This window comes from Syngnathus leptorhynchus, chromosome 3, assembly GCF_054491065.1.
Source record: "Syngnathus leptorhynchus isolate UIUO chromosome 3, UIUO_Slep, whole genome shotgun sequence".
Classification (NCBI taxonomy): Eukaryota; Metazoa; Chordata; class Actinopteri; order Syngnathiformes; family Syngnathidae; genus Syngnathus; species Syngnathus leptorhynchus.
Genome location: NC_141197.1, coordinates 7,051,250 through 7,066,846, shown reverse-complemented (window position 1 = coordinate 7,066,846; position 15,597 = coordinate 7,051,250). Strand labels below are relative to the sequence as shown.

General features: G+C 40.1%; 2 protein-coding genes across 2 annotated transcripts; one reads left to right on the top strand and one right to left on the bottom strand.

Annotated features, from left to right (window-relative positions):
- Window positions 1–602: 602 nt before the first annotated feature.
- On the top strand, window positions 603–3,399 carry LOC147059017 (retinaldehyde-binding protein 1-like). Its single transcript, XM_085907192.1, has 7 exons — window positions 603–611; window positions 1,042–1,170; window positions 1,230–1,434; window positions 2,565–2,743; window positions 2,832–2,990; window positions 3,066–3,176; window positions 3,253–3,399. Exons 1-7 carry the CDS (start codon window positions 603–605, stop codon window positions 3,397–3,399), a joined length of 939 nt encoding a protein of 312 aa, XP_085763318.1.
- A 1,671-nt stretch (window positions 3,400–5,070) lies between these two features.
- Window positions 5,071–14,599, bottom strand: LOC147059016 (monoacylglycerol lipase ABHD2). Its single transcript, XM_085908235.1, has 11 exons — window positions 14,444–14,599; window positions 13,448–13,523; window positions 12,640–12,855; window positions 10,951–11,126; window positions 10,476–10,643; window positions 10,198–10,381; window positions 9,592–9,684; window positions 9,276–9,377; window positions 9,125–9,194; window positions 8,958–9,042; window positions 5,071–6,516 (listed from the first exon to the last, which is right to left on the bottom strand). The coding sequence occupies exons 3-11, from the start codon at window positions 12,846–12,848 to the stop codon at window positions 6,308–6,310; spliced, it is 1,296 nt and encodes a 431-aa protein (XP_085764361.1). The 5' UTR covers window positions 12,849–12,855; window positions 13,448–13,523; window positions 14,444–14,599; the 3' UTR covers window positions 5,071–6,307.
- Window positions 14,600–15,597: the final 998 nt, after the last annotated feature.

The following is a 15,597-nucleotide window of genomic DNA, read 5'->3' as shown; positions in this document are numbered from 1 at the left end:
GGAACAAGGAATATTATTTGGCATCTTAAATGAAATGGAGAACCAGATAATGTCAAGCAGCCAATCATCAAAGAAATATATTTAATCATGAAATAAGTAAAAGACGGGGAGAAAAAAATGCACTTCATCATCCTCAGAAACTATTTATAATTATGTTGTATACTAACTGTGTTCATATGTAGACAGTGGCAATATTCTCAATGATACTGTACGGAATATATATGCTGTATATGTTCAAATATGAATTGTATTGTTTTTCTTCCTCCTACATGGTCATTCAAGCTCCACCTTCATTTTGCATTATGCAAATTAGCCAATTGGTTGGTGGCAACTAAGTGATGCCTCCTCCCTTTCTGGTCCACTTTCCTCTAGTGGTCGTCTCTTCCACATTGCCCTCATATCACATTCCAACTTCTGAAGGTAAGACGGACATTTTCTCCATTAGGTCTTTGTGCAAACCTTGGTGATATAGAAATAGTCAATTATTTTTCAACATATAATGATCTCTTTTAGCAGTATGTAAGACTTCAACAGAACATCACTAAAACTTTTGTCATCATCCTCCTCCACAGTGACGCTGCCGTCAGATACCGCAAGCAAACATGGCTTCCGTAAGTGAAATCATTTCGTGTGAGATATTTAACTTTTGCCGATTTGATTGTTCCTCTTTTCAAGACTTGGCTTTCCAAGTCCTTTTTCTATAATCATGTGAAGCAGCTTAACCAGTCACTCAGTGGGTGTGCATCGCTCCGGGTCCCTATCGGCTCAACAATTAAAGAAAAAGTCAAGTCCAAAAATGTCTTCACAATAATATGTTCTATGCACCCTGAGTCGCTAATCCATTTCAAGATTCAATTTGAGTCAAGTCATTATTTGGATGAGGCAATTGATACTGCTGGGTTGCCACGGTGATGTACACTGACGATACAAAAATAACCTTTCTTTCCCAAACAAAACAAAATCTTTCAATGGCAGATTTTTTTTCATTTTGCAATTTGAGTCTAAATGTTGTAGTGTAAGCTCTTATTCCTTTTCAAGCAGACTGGATCATTCCGTGTGGTGTCAGAGGACGAGCAGGCCATGAGATCCAAGCTGGAGCATCTGACAGTGAAGGATCACGGCCCTGTGTTTGGGCCATGTCACAAAATGCCGGGCCACACGACGCAAAAGGTAACATGGTGTTGGATGGCAATGACCCCATGACTGAAAATATGGTGCCCACTCTGCAGGCTAAGGATGAGCTGAATGAGACAGAGGAGAGGCGAGCATTGTCCCTCAAGGACCTACGAGGTATGATGAAGGAGAGGGCAGCCGAAGGAGATGACCTGGCCAAATTGGTGCTGGAGCGTCTCGGCGATAAGCCCGACGCTTTGCTCCTGCGCTTCCTCCGAGCTCGCAAGTTTGATGTCGTCAGGGCCCATGAACTCATGAAGGGTAATTATCTTCATTTTTCATCTCTTCACATTCCAGAAATATTTACTGATAACTTCAGTAATTGAGGGGGAGGCCTCTTTTTTTTTTTTTTTGTGCTCCAGTTTAGCAGGAACACTGTCCATCACAGAAAAAAAAAGGGAGTGTGTTTGTTAATTGGAGGCTCTGATGAGCCCCTGACAAAGACCTCCTTTGTGTCCAACTGGGACAGCAAGATTATTTAACGTGTGAACTCAAAGTGTACTGATGGGAAATTCACAGTAGCGCACCATGAGTGACACTGGTGGTACTGGTCAGTTATTACAATATCCTTATTATTTGATTGGTTGAACTCCATAGTGAATATAGTAAATGTACACATACATGTTGATGATAAGATGAATAGTTTCAGAACTTTCCCCCCACATAACTTAAAAAAAAAAAAAAGGCAGATTGAAACAGTAAAAATCAAAATATAGGGATTTACAAGAAGTATTTTTTTTAAATTAATATCTCAGTAGCAACCAAGCCCTCCTGCAAAAAGTGGAATAAAATCACAATTGACCCTTTTGGAATTTCTATAATTGTATGGATTATGTCAGAAATTTAAAACATAAATATATCAAATGACAGTTTAATATGTCATTTCAATATTACCCTCCAAATTGGAAGAAAGGCACCCGAAGCATGTTTTTTCAATTGAAATGTTATTTCAATTTTAGTTTGAGGTCTTTTGTCGAAACTGTTTTAGGGTTTCCAACCAGTCTTGGGATCGCTAGTTAAAGTTCCAGACTGGGGTTAGGGTTCCCGACTAGGGTTTTAAAGCGAGGTTAGGATTTCAAACTAGGTTTTAAAACTAGGGTTAGGGTTTCCAACAAAACACGCTGTGCTAAGTGAAAAGTTTGCCCTTTGAGCATGACAATCACCAAAGTACACAGAGAGTAGAAAAAATTCAATTTCTCCCACATGTATGATGAGAGAAAACATTTGTGTGCAAATTAAATGCAAACTATATTTCTGAGAACTTACTGAGGATCGTGAGTGAAAATCAATCATGTTAATTGGCGTCTCTTGTTCGAAAAAAGCCACGTGGTGCACGTGCTATGAAACAGCGGCATCATTGATGAAGATAATGAATGCAATGTCGTTTGTAGGTTACGTGCGTTTCAGGAAGGAGTACCCCGAGTTGTTTGAGAACCTGACGCCCGAGGCGGTCCGCAGCACCATTGAGGCGGGCTACCCTGTGGTTCTGCCCAGCAGGGACAAGTATGGTCATGTAGTCCTGCTCTTCAACATTGAGAACTGGGACCTGGAGGAGATCACCTTTGATGAGGTTGGCAAAAACATCTTGGATGTCACTAAGAAGAAATACTAAACATCTCAGGGCAGCATTAAGTCTTTTGCGTGTGTTTATGTGTCAGATTCTAAGAGCGTACTGCGTGATCCTGGAGAAGTTGCTTGAGAATGAAGAGACCCAGATCAATGGCTTTGTCCTGATAGAGAATTTCAAGGGCTTCACCATGCAGCACGCTTCAGGAATTAAACCTGCTGAGCTTAAGAAGATGGTGGACATGCTTCAGGTCGCTCAAATATTCCGCCAACCAACACGTGCATGAGTGTTTTTTTTTTCCAGTGTCGTTTTGTTGGTTATGCAGGATTCGTTCCCGGCTCGTTTCAAGGCGGTCCACGTCATCCACCAGCCATGGTACTTCACCACTACCTACAACATGGTCAAGCCTTTTATGAAGAGCAAGCTGCTGGAGAGGGTATGGGGAGATGGGTGGGGTGAAGCACCTCTTCTTCCACATCTAGTATGATTAGCATTCATTTCTTACACCTCAGGTCTTTGTCCACGGGGACGAGCTGGACAACTACTTGAAAGAATTTGATGCCGACATCCTGCCTGCAGATTTTGATGGGAAAGCTTGCGTGGCAGACTGCCAGGCCGTCGCCGCCAGGCTCTTTGGCTCAGAGGACACTGCTCTCTGAAGGAGGAAGGTTCTTCGTCTTGGACCATCGATGATCAGACAGGCACTCTGTTGTGAAGCTATAGGACAAACTGTTTTTTTTAATCGGTAAGGAAGTGCTGAGAACACAGGTATTTAGATTTAGCAGGTGATCATTGAAATGGATGTTTAGATTTTGGAGAAATAGCTGTTGGGATGTGCAGTTAATATTTTGGAGGTGGTGCGTTTTGATGTTTTCCTTTACAACTGGCAGAATTTGTGCCTACAAACCTGTCAGATGAATGCTATCAGAAAACAAAACCGTTATAATGCAGGACAACTTAAAGAGTGACATGTTATAAAGTTATAAGTTAATCTGTATGATCTTAAATATAGTAGTCTGCCTCTGTGCTCTGCAGTGGATTTCTAACCATATTAAATTTTGATTTTCATTTTTTGTTGCTGTAATATAATTTGTCAGGGAATTACAAACACGTTCATGTTGATATTTGAACAGTCTCGCAATCAATCAACAACAGAAAATGTGCTTTTGTCAGACAAAATTTATTTTTATCATAACTCCTTTTATAAAGACTCTTGAAAAAGAAAACAAGAAAATAAAAAATACCCAGTGTCCAACATGAGAAAATAATGTGTGCACCTTTTTTTTTTTAATCACCTTTGCATCCTTTTATGGCATTTCAGCATAAACAACTACAAAACCAAAATTAAAGCTGCATATTTACTATGGCTCATTATTAATGAGGGCTCTCAACCACATACCAAAAAAGGTTGACTCCAAACAGATGTGTGTACCCCTCGATAAGAATGAGCCCAAAATGCCAAAAAGGATAGGCGAAAAAAAAATATTTTAGATGCACTGGGCACTTATAAATACATTTTCTTTTACAACATGGTACATAACATTACAAGCCACCCACCACAGTGTCTTATTTACATTACACTGATCTTCGTTAATCTCGTCTGATTGCTTATTGCCTTTAGTCCCTTTAGTTTTGCCCCATCCATGGGTTAATGACGATTTCAAAATAAATACATTTTCCAAATATTCATTAAACTCTTTCATTTTTTAAAGTTAATCGTTTTGGTTTTTTGTCAGAAGTGATGATAAGACAAGGTAGGCCTACGCATGTCATTACTCACCAACACTCAAAAAGGTATTCAGGAAACAAGAATTATTCACAAAAAAATAAAGATCTGTTAAGTTAGAAGAGGCAAAAAAAAAAATAATCTCATTCATGATGACTGAATTGGAAACAAATCAACCATTGGCCTCTCGTTGGTTGAGATGATAATGATTGGGCGTCTCTGACAGTATCAGTGATTTTAATAGAAAGGCTCCTGGCAACGAGAAACTTCTCCATTATTGGCCATGGTTATATTTAATGTTATTTTTTTAGTTTAATCTTATGACTAAATTCAGCAATTAAGGTTTTGTATCATGTCAAACAATGGTCACATTTGAATGAAAATGAACTGCAAAGGAGAGAAAGAAAATCTGAAAGGGAAGCTACAGGGGTATCATATTTTGCCAGACTGAGAAATGGATACATTATTCCTCACTTTCGTGACAAAGGAATTGTCTAAATTATGCGTTCTACTTTTTTTTTTTTTTCCTGACAATTTAAGAAAAAATTACAAAATACTCAAGTGAGGACGAAAACCAGATTTTACATGAAATTGGTGCTGGATCTTTAATATACACAGTTGTTACGGCTTTTTTTTTTTTTCCAAATAAACTAACCTATCTCATCATCATGTTTATATCAGAGTAATAGGAGTTATGTTGCCTTTGGGTCAAATGTATTATTGTTGCAATTAGATCTCTAATAATTCCTGTTTTAATCATTTGCATTTTGAGCAATTTACTGCATTCCTTTTTGTTCAAGTAGCTGCACTCGAGCACTGAACACCATAAAAAACAAAAATCTTCCTTCACCTTACATCTTAGTATCCGTCACTCAAATGTGCACTGTTCACTGTCTGATAACACAACATCACAATCACCAATATTGTTCAAACAGTCCACAAAAATAACCATTTGGTTGATCATTTTGTGACTTGGCATTTTAACTCGTCAACTGAGATTATTCGAGCCAAGCTAGCGAGTGTGCTTGCCAATGCCGAGCCGTCCCTTTAACGGTACGGCGAACAAGGGCTTGGCTCTGGCCACTGAGCATTGGCAGTGGGTCAGCGTCTCCACTCGAGCTGCAGCTGTGGAAATAGATTGCGGTGACACCAACAAGAGGCAACGCACACGGAGGACATCTGAATGATCTCACACATACGCCCAACGTTGTCCTCTCACTAGCAGAGGTGGCAAAATCAAAACTTGGAAGGGATGGGAGGAGCTATAAAGTGCAAAGAATCAGAGTAATAGAAAGGGACTGCGGGAATGTGCATGGATTGATCCCTTTGGGCTTGATCCCTCCTCACGAGCAAATGTGCTTTCTTCCTCTTCAAGTGTCATGCACACAGTAAGAGGGATGGCGGAACAGAAATCCGACCAAAATATGACTTGTTTTCGTTCACGGCAAATTTTCGACGCTTGAATCGGGCCTACGTGATGATCGTGTTACACGTGGTTCCCAGTCTTGCTATATTTATGACTGATGCTGAATCAAGCAGACATCATGGAGCTATAATGGCGGTGATAAGCAGTGATCAGTAATGGCCACACTACTTTGGTCAATGCCTTCATTATCAAAGGTCACCGCTGAGCACATGTCGTAAAAACAATGTGCTTCCTGCTCTCAACTTTACAGAAGCAGATCGTTGTTCCTGTGCTGAAGGCAAGGGGGACGTGTGGCAGGTGCAGCACCAAAGAAGAAGGCAGAGGAGGGAGGGAACACTTCCACATGTCTCCTAAGTGTCGGGACAGTGGAGTCTTATGTAGTCAGGGAGTGGGGAAAAAGACGTCGAGAAACATTTTAGGCTTTTTCCTTTGTGCAGGAACTCTCACTCAAGGGGTCACTTTGGCACGGTGCTTTCTGCTTCTGCCACTGGCATATGGCGTTGGCGTAGCCCACAATTACTTTGTCCATCCAGGTGAGGGGTTTGGGGAAGAGCACGGCACCTTTGAAGAAACCCAGGTGGCCACCGTGTAGCGTCAAGGCAAAGATGACGTTGGGCTTCTTTTCTAGGAAGTGACAAAGCGGACAGTCATCAGACCTTTGGACTCTGAACACGAGAACAGAAAGTTGCCACTAATGACACTAATGACGGATTATACAGACAAAACCATGACCTCATGGTTCCATATCACTGCCGGACAACCACATGGACTTTAATTAGAGTATGATAAAGCAGAAAAAAAGATTACAGTCAGACAAAGACATAGCAACTCAGAATAGAGCTCATATTAAAACTAGTCTCAGATTTGTCAGTAAAATTGGCCCAGTTGACAATTTAGATGGATTATCGTACACGGGGTTTCTTGGTTTGCAAATCTGTTTCATCGCTAAGGCGATGAATACAATTGGTCAGTCGGAAGACGGCGGACGTCAAGACCATAGATGAGGCCCCCCTTCAGTCATTAATACAACCTTAGACAATCTCACAATTAGGGTCGCAAAATTCTGTTGGAATTAACAATTATCAGAGTTATGGGAATAAAAGACATTTACAAAACTGAATAAAGTTGAGGACATTTTTAACAAGTTCAAAATTTGAGGCGGACACCCTCGCAAGCCTTTGGCATTCAGTGAGATTGAAAGCAGAATCAACTTGCAATAAATTGGGTTGTTTCAACCAAGATTATGCTACAATGTATTTTCCCCAACCGTGTTGGAGTTCCTCCGGCAACCAACTGCCAACACTTTCTTGAAAATTGCCAACTACTCTATTCATCCATTTTCTACACCACTTAGTCACTGCTTGAGCGCTGATTTCTGCCGCCAAAAATGTGACAGGTTAAATGCAGTGGAAAAAGTCTCATGAAATAAATACAAGCGCACACAAAAGATTGCGGAGATAAAAATGAAGGAAACTATGTCGTTTTTCCTCCTTTTGCAGCTATAACGACATTCGTTGTTTGGGGGTCTTGCAGAGACATTTTTGGGTGAGCATGGGTACATAGCATGCTAATGGGTTTGAATTTGGTGAATGCTGCTCAAAAGCTTGCATTGGGTACAGTAGCTAAGTTAGCTTTCCTCAGTGTTGTTCCACGATGGCTAACTCCAATATGAGGTGATTGTGGAATAAATTGGACATTGTCAGTATATCTGACTTATTAAAAAAAGATAACGTGCAAAACTAGGACACCTTCCCCGAAGGCGATAAATCATTCATCTTCATCCGATGGCCACGTGAACTTGCATAGGGTGCTGCAGCTGTGCCCGAGCGGAGCGGCGTTCTCGGTCGGCTATAAAGGATTGGCCTGGATGTCTTTATTTTTTTATCTCTTATCTGGGTTAGTGGGAGACACTGATTCAGTTCAGTTGTGATTTTGATCCCACAGGGCTTTTAACTGCATGGAAGCTGCCTTGAGTGCTTGTCCGCACCCTCCGACATCATTTCACCAGGCACAGAATGATGGTTAAATGGAACGCTCAAGATTTAACGCTAAAATAATAACAATAGTTGTAATAGTGGGTGTACTCTGTGTTAAAGTTTGGCGCACAAGAGTAGCAGCGTGTGAAGTTGGATGTCTGTCATGCCTTTTCCTAGTATGACTGCATTATATTTTAAAACCAACAGCTGGTCATGGTGTTACTTAAAAGACACGTGACTGAAAGTCAGTTACACAAAGCCTAACAGATGAGGGACTTTTCTTTTCCAAAATAGCCTCTGGGTTTGTATATGGCAGAGTATTAGAGGGCCCAAGTGTACATTGCACAGTTCATCTGATATACTTTGGATTTTTTGGCAGCCAAATGGCTCATTTATCATCCATCATTTTATCGAACATGATATGAATTACAGCAGTGTAAAGAGAAAACAAAATGATCGAATACAGCCTCAGAATAAAATAAAATTGTTTCTCTGTATTATGTATATATTTATGTATCGCTGCCACAGTCAAGTGTTAACATTATTTTCATGCAATTTAAGTGTATGTTCTGTGTAAACAGACCCTTTTTATTGCATTTTTTTCTTAACCTAATTATTTTGGTAGTGCTTCAGTTCCCAACATACTTAGAAGCCTATTGACTTAGTTGTCAGGCACTTTGGATGAGAATGAAAAAGTTGGCAAATTAGAACTCATAGTGCAGACATTGCACCCTACTACTGGCACAATTTGGCCAAAGATTTTTTTTTTTTTACCACTCAAATATCTCTAACATAAGTGAGTAATCGATCGCTGTCTGTCATGTCATCTAGCAGGATGACATTCTTCCCTCAAGATGTGTCATCTCAGCAAGAAACATCTGCAAACTACTGCCTTTAAATTGAAGGCTTCGGCCACAAAAATACAATTTTGAGATTTTGTCTGCAAACCACACCGGGGCTGGTCTTTGCTCTATTGAGGTTTGTGGTTCGAAATAAGCACAAACGAAACTAATCCGACAGTAATATGTGGAATCATAGTCGAAACGTGTTGCGCCACTGAGGTGGTTGTCATGGCAATTTGTTGCTTACCTGCTAATGTGCGGGGGATTTTGAGCAGAGAGTCATGAACCAGAGGATCGTCTGCAGCGTTCACAAGCAGCAGAGGGACATTAACCTACGAGAAGACAATTATAATTCATAAAGTAAACACCACAGAAACAATGTCAACTCGCGTTATATGAATGGGCGTGTCTTACATTGTGAATATAATGGACGCAGCTTTCCTTCTCATAATACTCTTTGAGCGAGCTGTGGCCATGAAATTTCCTGTTGAAAGAAATAATAGAGTCATGGTAAGAGATTGAAATTTGTGTTATTTGAAGATCAGAAGCGGCAACTTGAACGTACCTCATGATGTTGTCGTCGATCTGCATGAGGGACGTTGCTGTATATAGCCGACCAAGATCTCCAGGCACCATTTTAACAGAGTTTCCCCCAAATAGACTATGCCTTGACCATGCAAAAAAGTTAGGGTTACATTAGACAAGTTAGGGAATACAAGAATACAAAACAGTTACTACATTTTTTGATCTTTTTCTGAACAATTTACTTTTTTTTTTTATTTGTTGTAAGAGTCAAACATAATTTATGCCTGATGGATTGCGAAATATTTTTTTTATTCAAATCTAATTAAGGCAACTAAGCTTTTCTCCACAAGCGTTACCTGTGTGAAAGGATTATTTTCTTCATGTTGTCAGCCATGAGAAAATTATAAAAGCGCCTGAATTGATCCCACTGTAGGAATGTTTCCTGGGCCCTGAGAGACAAACAGACAGGAAGTCAGTTTAGGAATGCTGAGTGAGCACTAACAACGCAATGTCATATGTAATCCATTGGACAAAGAGTCATGCCGAGTTCTGCGTCAGACATTAACAAACAGCTCAGTGGGCGAAACTAAGAATGAAATGCAAATTATTTATGAACAGAAGAAATAACGACAAAGAGTTGTGAATGAAGCTTTACATATGGAAAGAACTTGCAGTCTTTCCTGTTTCTTATTAGGAGCTGTTGGCAAATGTATGCACTTAGCTTTGCTCCCATAATCTCCTAGCGGTGTGTAAATATCAAAAGCATTTATGAATATGTCAGTTTCTGTGCAACCCTTCAACCCCTCTGCTTTATGACATCTATGTGCCAATTGCAGTATGTGATAAGAAAGTCAGGAGGAGCATACACCAGGTAGATATCATGGAATCACACTTAATAAACAAATGAGACCAATGTGTTATCATAGAATGATTCCGATTAAGCAATGAGAAATCACACCAACCTAAGAGCACTGTAACCTTGACAGACGCTGACACAGCACAGCACTCGCTCCTGGTTGGACATGTTCTCACCGAGAAACTTGCAGACAATGTTTCCACCCAGACTGAAGCCCACCACTATCAACTGGGTTTGAGGATACATCCGCTTAATGTAGCCAACCATGGCGGCAAACTCCCATGTGCAACCTGTGAGGATCATTTTACTGAGTTACATATACATCAATATGAGATTTCTGGGCAGAAAAGAATGCATTCGGGTGGTTCCATGATCAGGATTTACCATATGTAAACATGCGTGGTGACGTGAGCTCGATGTTGGGTAGAGCTCCAAGGTGGTTTAGCACAGCGCAGCGGTAGCCGTCCTTCTGGGCATAATCCACAAAGGTTCGAATGTAATGCTTCTCACTGTGGTTACCGATGCCGGGGCAGATCACCATGGTGATGTCATCTGGTCAAACAGGCAGAGAGAAATTTCACGAAATAAAGGATTATGGATTATTTTACCGCTTTAATGCAGATCAAAACAAGTCAAGGGGAGTGAGGCCAAAGGATTACACTGGTTCTCTCGAGCTAAAGCAAAAAAGTCAACCCACTCCTGGAAAAATAGCATATTTTTTATGTAGAAATAAAATATTACGATCATTTCAAAATGTCAACGGTGCATTTGTTTGCTTTCAGTTTCAGTCATGAACATTTTAGCCATTTAGCGTTGCTAAAAGCTATACAAACAACCCTTCACAATCCAATTGCATTACCTCCTGTTCGATGGTCCCCCACTGGTTCAAAGAGGTCAAAGGTCGCAGTGGCCCCATCCGACATGGGCAAGTACTTCCTGATGCCACTGGGATGAGGTGCGCTCACCCGACCTAATTTGCCGTATAGTGCCGTCTGGAGGTGACCGCTCTTGCCCCATAGTAATGGTGGAATATACCTGTGTAGCAACAGTTCCATCAACAACTTTTTATGGCTCTAGATTGAAGCATGAAGCCGCATTATAAATAACAATAAACAAAGGATACTGATTTGCATTGGTGGTTTATGCCAATGGAAAAGGTTTGGGTCATCATACAGTTGCCTTTTTGGTGCAGCCCTTGGAAGATTACACAATGATAAATGAGGGGCCGTCAATGTTTGACATTGTTGGTCACAGCTCATGTTGCAAGTTACTCATTGGGCGTGCTGGCATTCTAGTGATACCTTTGATGAACTTCAAGTCTTTAGTTATGAAATAGGCTGCTGAGATTGCTGCACATGACGCAGATAACATGACCTTAGCTCAAGATCACAAAATCGGTGAGTTTACGATCATATTATGTCATACCGTATTTGTTTACAAAGCTTGCTGGCTGGTTCTAAAACACAATGATCAGCACAAAAATATATAACATTAGTCCTGTTTTTATAGATTACAATGAAAACCTTAGCGACAGAGTGATTACATGCTCTGCATAGGTTCAAGCAGACACGTTTCTGTGTATACAGTTCATCGTGACGTCACTTTAACCTTGTCCCTGTGTTTTCTCATCTCTGGCTCCAACATTTACCGCACCTTGAAAATACACAGTTACATAAGAGCACAGGCAGCAGCTTCAATTTGGTAACCTGATCGCCTCTGCCGTTTGTTGTAAGCAGAAGCGGATCTCGACAGCACGTTTCTGGAAGGCGCACTGCAGTTTTAATCCGACCGAAGTGGATCATCTCTTTGTTGTAATGTGGATGAGTAGTAGTGGCCTTGTGACTTCCATTTCAAAAAGCTTCATATCACAAACAGCTTAACAGTCACATAGCACCAAGGCGGACTTGACATTTTTCTTGATCACGCAGCAGTCCCAGTTGTGTGCACATTCCCAAACACAACCGAACAGTAGTTGGCTCTAATAACTTCCCAGCTCTTCAGAGCTTGCACAAAATGTGCCATTGTGGGTAACAAACATCCATAACTTCTTAAAAACACAATCATAAAACAGATTAGATTAGGGCAAACAACAGCTATCCTATCCACTCGCATGTTAAAATGACTCTTCTGAACATGCAGCAGAGTGAAAGGCAAAGGGGTCCAGATGAACTGGTTACATAAGCAGACCCCTGTGGTTACCTCTTAAGAGGTTAACTCTAAGGAGTCTTGCTAAAGATCTAGGGGATAGAAGAGGAGGTTGGCTCTCAAAAGTTCAGGTATTCTTTTCACAAATACTGTACAGGCTGTGAAGCTGACATAAAAATGCATTTTCTGCATTCGTAACTCCTGTTCAATGAATTCTACCATAGGGCCCTGTTGTTTCGTGTTCCACGACAAAGCCTGACAGAGATGTACGGCGCACAAAGGAACACTGACGACAGATGGGATCGTCACTAGACTGAGTGCTACATTCGCCACAATCCCAAATGGCAAGCCAGCATCTACATTTCCATGGCAACAGCATGAATGATAAAAAAAAAAAACTCACTCTTTGGTCAGCTGAGAACAGGACTTGAGCAGGAAGTGGTTGAGGGGTGTGTCTTGATAGGTGAGGTCTGGGGGTGCGGTGGGACTCTTAAGGTTGAGGCAGCGTACAATGACGTAGAGGACCGTCGCCACCGCTGCCAATTTCATGCCATCAAACATCGCCGGAAGCTCCGGAGCGATGGTGTGCACATCCGATTCATGCGTGCTCATGATTGCTCTGGAATAAAAAAATAAAAATTGATAAACAACGTACAGTATAAAAAATAAAAATATGCAATTTGTTAATGCTAGGGATTTTGGGGGGAAAATGAATGATTAGGAAAAATATAGACGATCGTGATCAATTGTTACTTGGATGATGATATTACGGTAAGAAGAGGAACTGCACAGAGCACAGGAAAGCCACATATTTGTCATGATCATATTCAAGGAGAAGTACATTGCATAAATTCACACAGCATTGCACCAAAGTCTTATGCCACAATTTGTTTTCATGACCCTGTTTACATCATTACCAGTACAGCCCAATAAACGGGAAGGATACAAGCTTAAGCAATGAATTACAGAAACATATACAGTAGGCTTGTGTTTTTGAGACTTTATAATACTGTGCAAATAGTTTTGTGAATTGTTTGTCAACTAACTTACATATATACGTTTTACACAGTCAATAACTTTGTCATGTACATTCAGAGAAATTGTTTTTAAATACATTTCATTGCCTTAAAAAAAAAGACTAAATACTAAATGTAATTTTTATTCCCCTCCCTTCAATCTGTCTTTTCTGTACTTTTTTAAGGATGACTTACTTGTTTTCAGCGTGACTACAAGAAACTATTATTTCCCAAACTGGAAAAGTGTGATGTCACAGTGATGTGGTCAGACCTAAAGAGCAAAATAAACAATACATTAGAAATAAAACATGGTCAGCAAAAAAAATAAAATGACAGAGTTGTTACCAACATTACATTGCCTCGTGTGAAATGTTCATTCAGTACCATCAATCATTTTTGAGTCTGAATGTCAGCGCTAGTTAGTAGACTGCAAATTATGCTATTACAACAAGCAATTTAGTGCTGCCTTCCTTTGCACTTTTAGTAAGAGATAAAGCAATTATGACTTATGAAGACTTCAAATATGTGACCAGATAGTTATTTTCCAGCCGGAGAACACGTTAACACAAGTTGTAGCGTCTGAATCCCCACCCACGATTAATAAGATCGTCTAGTTTCTGCATTTTAACAGTAGATCACGTAAATAAAGTCGTGGACATATGTCTTACTGTTACAGAATAGCCGCAATTAATTGATTTCTTTTTTTGACAACACTTGGGTCAGTAAATGAACGTTGTGATCTGACAGGGGAGTCTGCTAATGTTGCCTCTGCTAGCGTTCTTTGTCACGACTTGCAAGCACAGAGACGCTCGCTGCCACAAGGACACACACTGCATGATGGAAAAGGCGAAAGGAAAACACTTGCGATCAAAACCCTCAAATAAAAAACAAAATCAAAGTTCATATATGTCTGGTGGTTGTTTTAAATATCTCCAACCCACCATTCACATTACACTGGCCCCACAATCCTGGTATTAAAAAAACAACAACATGAAAGTCGTTTTTTTTTTTAAGATTCAGGTCACGCTGATCGACTCAGTTTGTGTTTGACTCAGTGTCTCCATACATTTTATTTCATTTATTGCAGGATCGTCAGGTTAAACCTCGGGCTAGTACGTTAAATACAATACGTAGAGCAAAGGAAGACAAGAGCAGCAGTCGCAGCAGCATCTTTGGCATCGCGTTACTTACCACAGTCGAAGAAAGAATCCGACGCTGACTGCCTCAAAACGTTTGTTTGTTTTGTTTATTGGGTTCGTGTTAAGTCATAATTGTCTGTTGTGTAATGCCGACGCATTGGAAGTAGCCCATGCAAAGCACACCAGGTACTGGTACTGTAGCCACCACACTGACAGCTCGATTCCGCTTCCGAGAAGATTCTGCAATTTGCATATGGGCGCTGTCATTGGTTCAGCATGTAGTGACGTCACAAAACACTGACTCATATCGGGACATCTTTATCCTAGTGTATTCTTTCAGAATTTTATCCAATTGTTATTTCAATAAATTTACGTTGGCATTTTTTTAAGAGTTAGTTTCTCATTGGAGATAGCAGAAGTGTACTTGTTTGGCCTCAAACTACTAAAGCAACATTTTTCAAATTATCACTAAGTAACATGGTCCACTTGTTATTTAAATTACAAGTACATTTACAGTACAGGTGTAAACATGACATGAACAATGTCAAAGGTCAGAGGTTGTTGTCGTAGATTACAGTAGGCTGTACGTACTAATATTGTACAACTCCATCTCCCAAAGAGTTTATATTGTTTGCCCTGAATGTAAAAATTCTGAACTTCTGTCTTTGTGACAACAAATTGAGACATTCTCTTAAATTAGCATAAATAATGGGAAGATTGGTGTTTTTGTATTTGCATTTCATTAATTGGAACCACAGATGGCGATAATAAGGTTTCTCATCATATACAGTTGGATTTATTTTTTATTCCCAATATGTTTTTCAATAATTATGAGACTGTGTGTGTGTGTGTCGGGCACCCATTTTCTGTATATTGAATACCGAGATGAGTTTGTTACAAAGAGCGCCCGCCTGAGGGCGACAGTTTTCCAAACTATTGCATTTTAAGGGTCTCATCTTGTCCAACATTATTTTTCTAATTTAATATATCTATGACATATGAAACGTGCAGGTAATTTGGTTTGAGGCGGTAACTAATACTGAATATTATTTATGAAGACTGTGTTAGCAATATATTTACTCCGATCTGCGAGCTATTGATTTCACATTTTGCAGGACGCATAGTTTCAATCATACCTATATATTTAGAAAGTACATTCAGCGATTTTTGAATGATAAATCAGACCCGAGTACTCGGTAGGACTGC

Excerpts from the sequence above, each read along its gene's own strand:
- LOC147059017 (XM_085907192.1), top strand. Across the intron at positions 1,171-1,229 it reads CGGGCCACACGACGCAAAAG|GCTAAGGATGAGCTGAATGA; the intron begins GTAACATGGTGT and ends CCCACTCTGCAG. Across the intron at positions 1,435-2,564 it reads GGCCCATGAACTCATGAAGG|GTTACGTGCGTTTCAGGAAG; the intron begins GTAATTATCTTC and ends TGTCGTTTGTAG.
- LOC147059016 (XM_085908235.1), bottom strand. The coding sequence starts at position 12,848 with ATGAGCACGCATGAATCGGATGTGCACACCATCGCTCCGGAGCTTCCG. Across the intron at positions 9,685-10,197 it reads CAAGGTTACAGTGCTCTTAG|GGCCCAGGAAACATTCCTAC; the intron begins GTTGGTGTGATT and ends TTTGTCTCTCAG. Across the intron at positions 9,043-9,124 it reads GCGTCCATTATATTCACAAT|GTTAATGTCCCTCTGCTGCT; the intron begins GTAAGACACGCC and ends GTCTTCTCGTAG.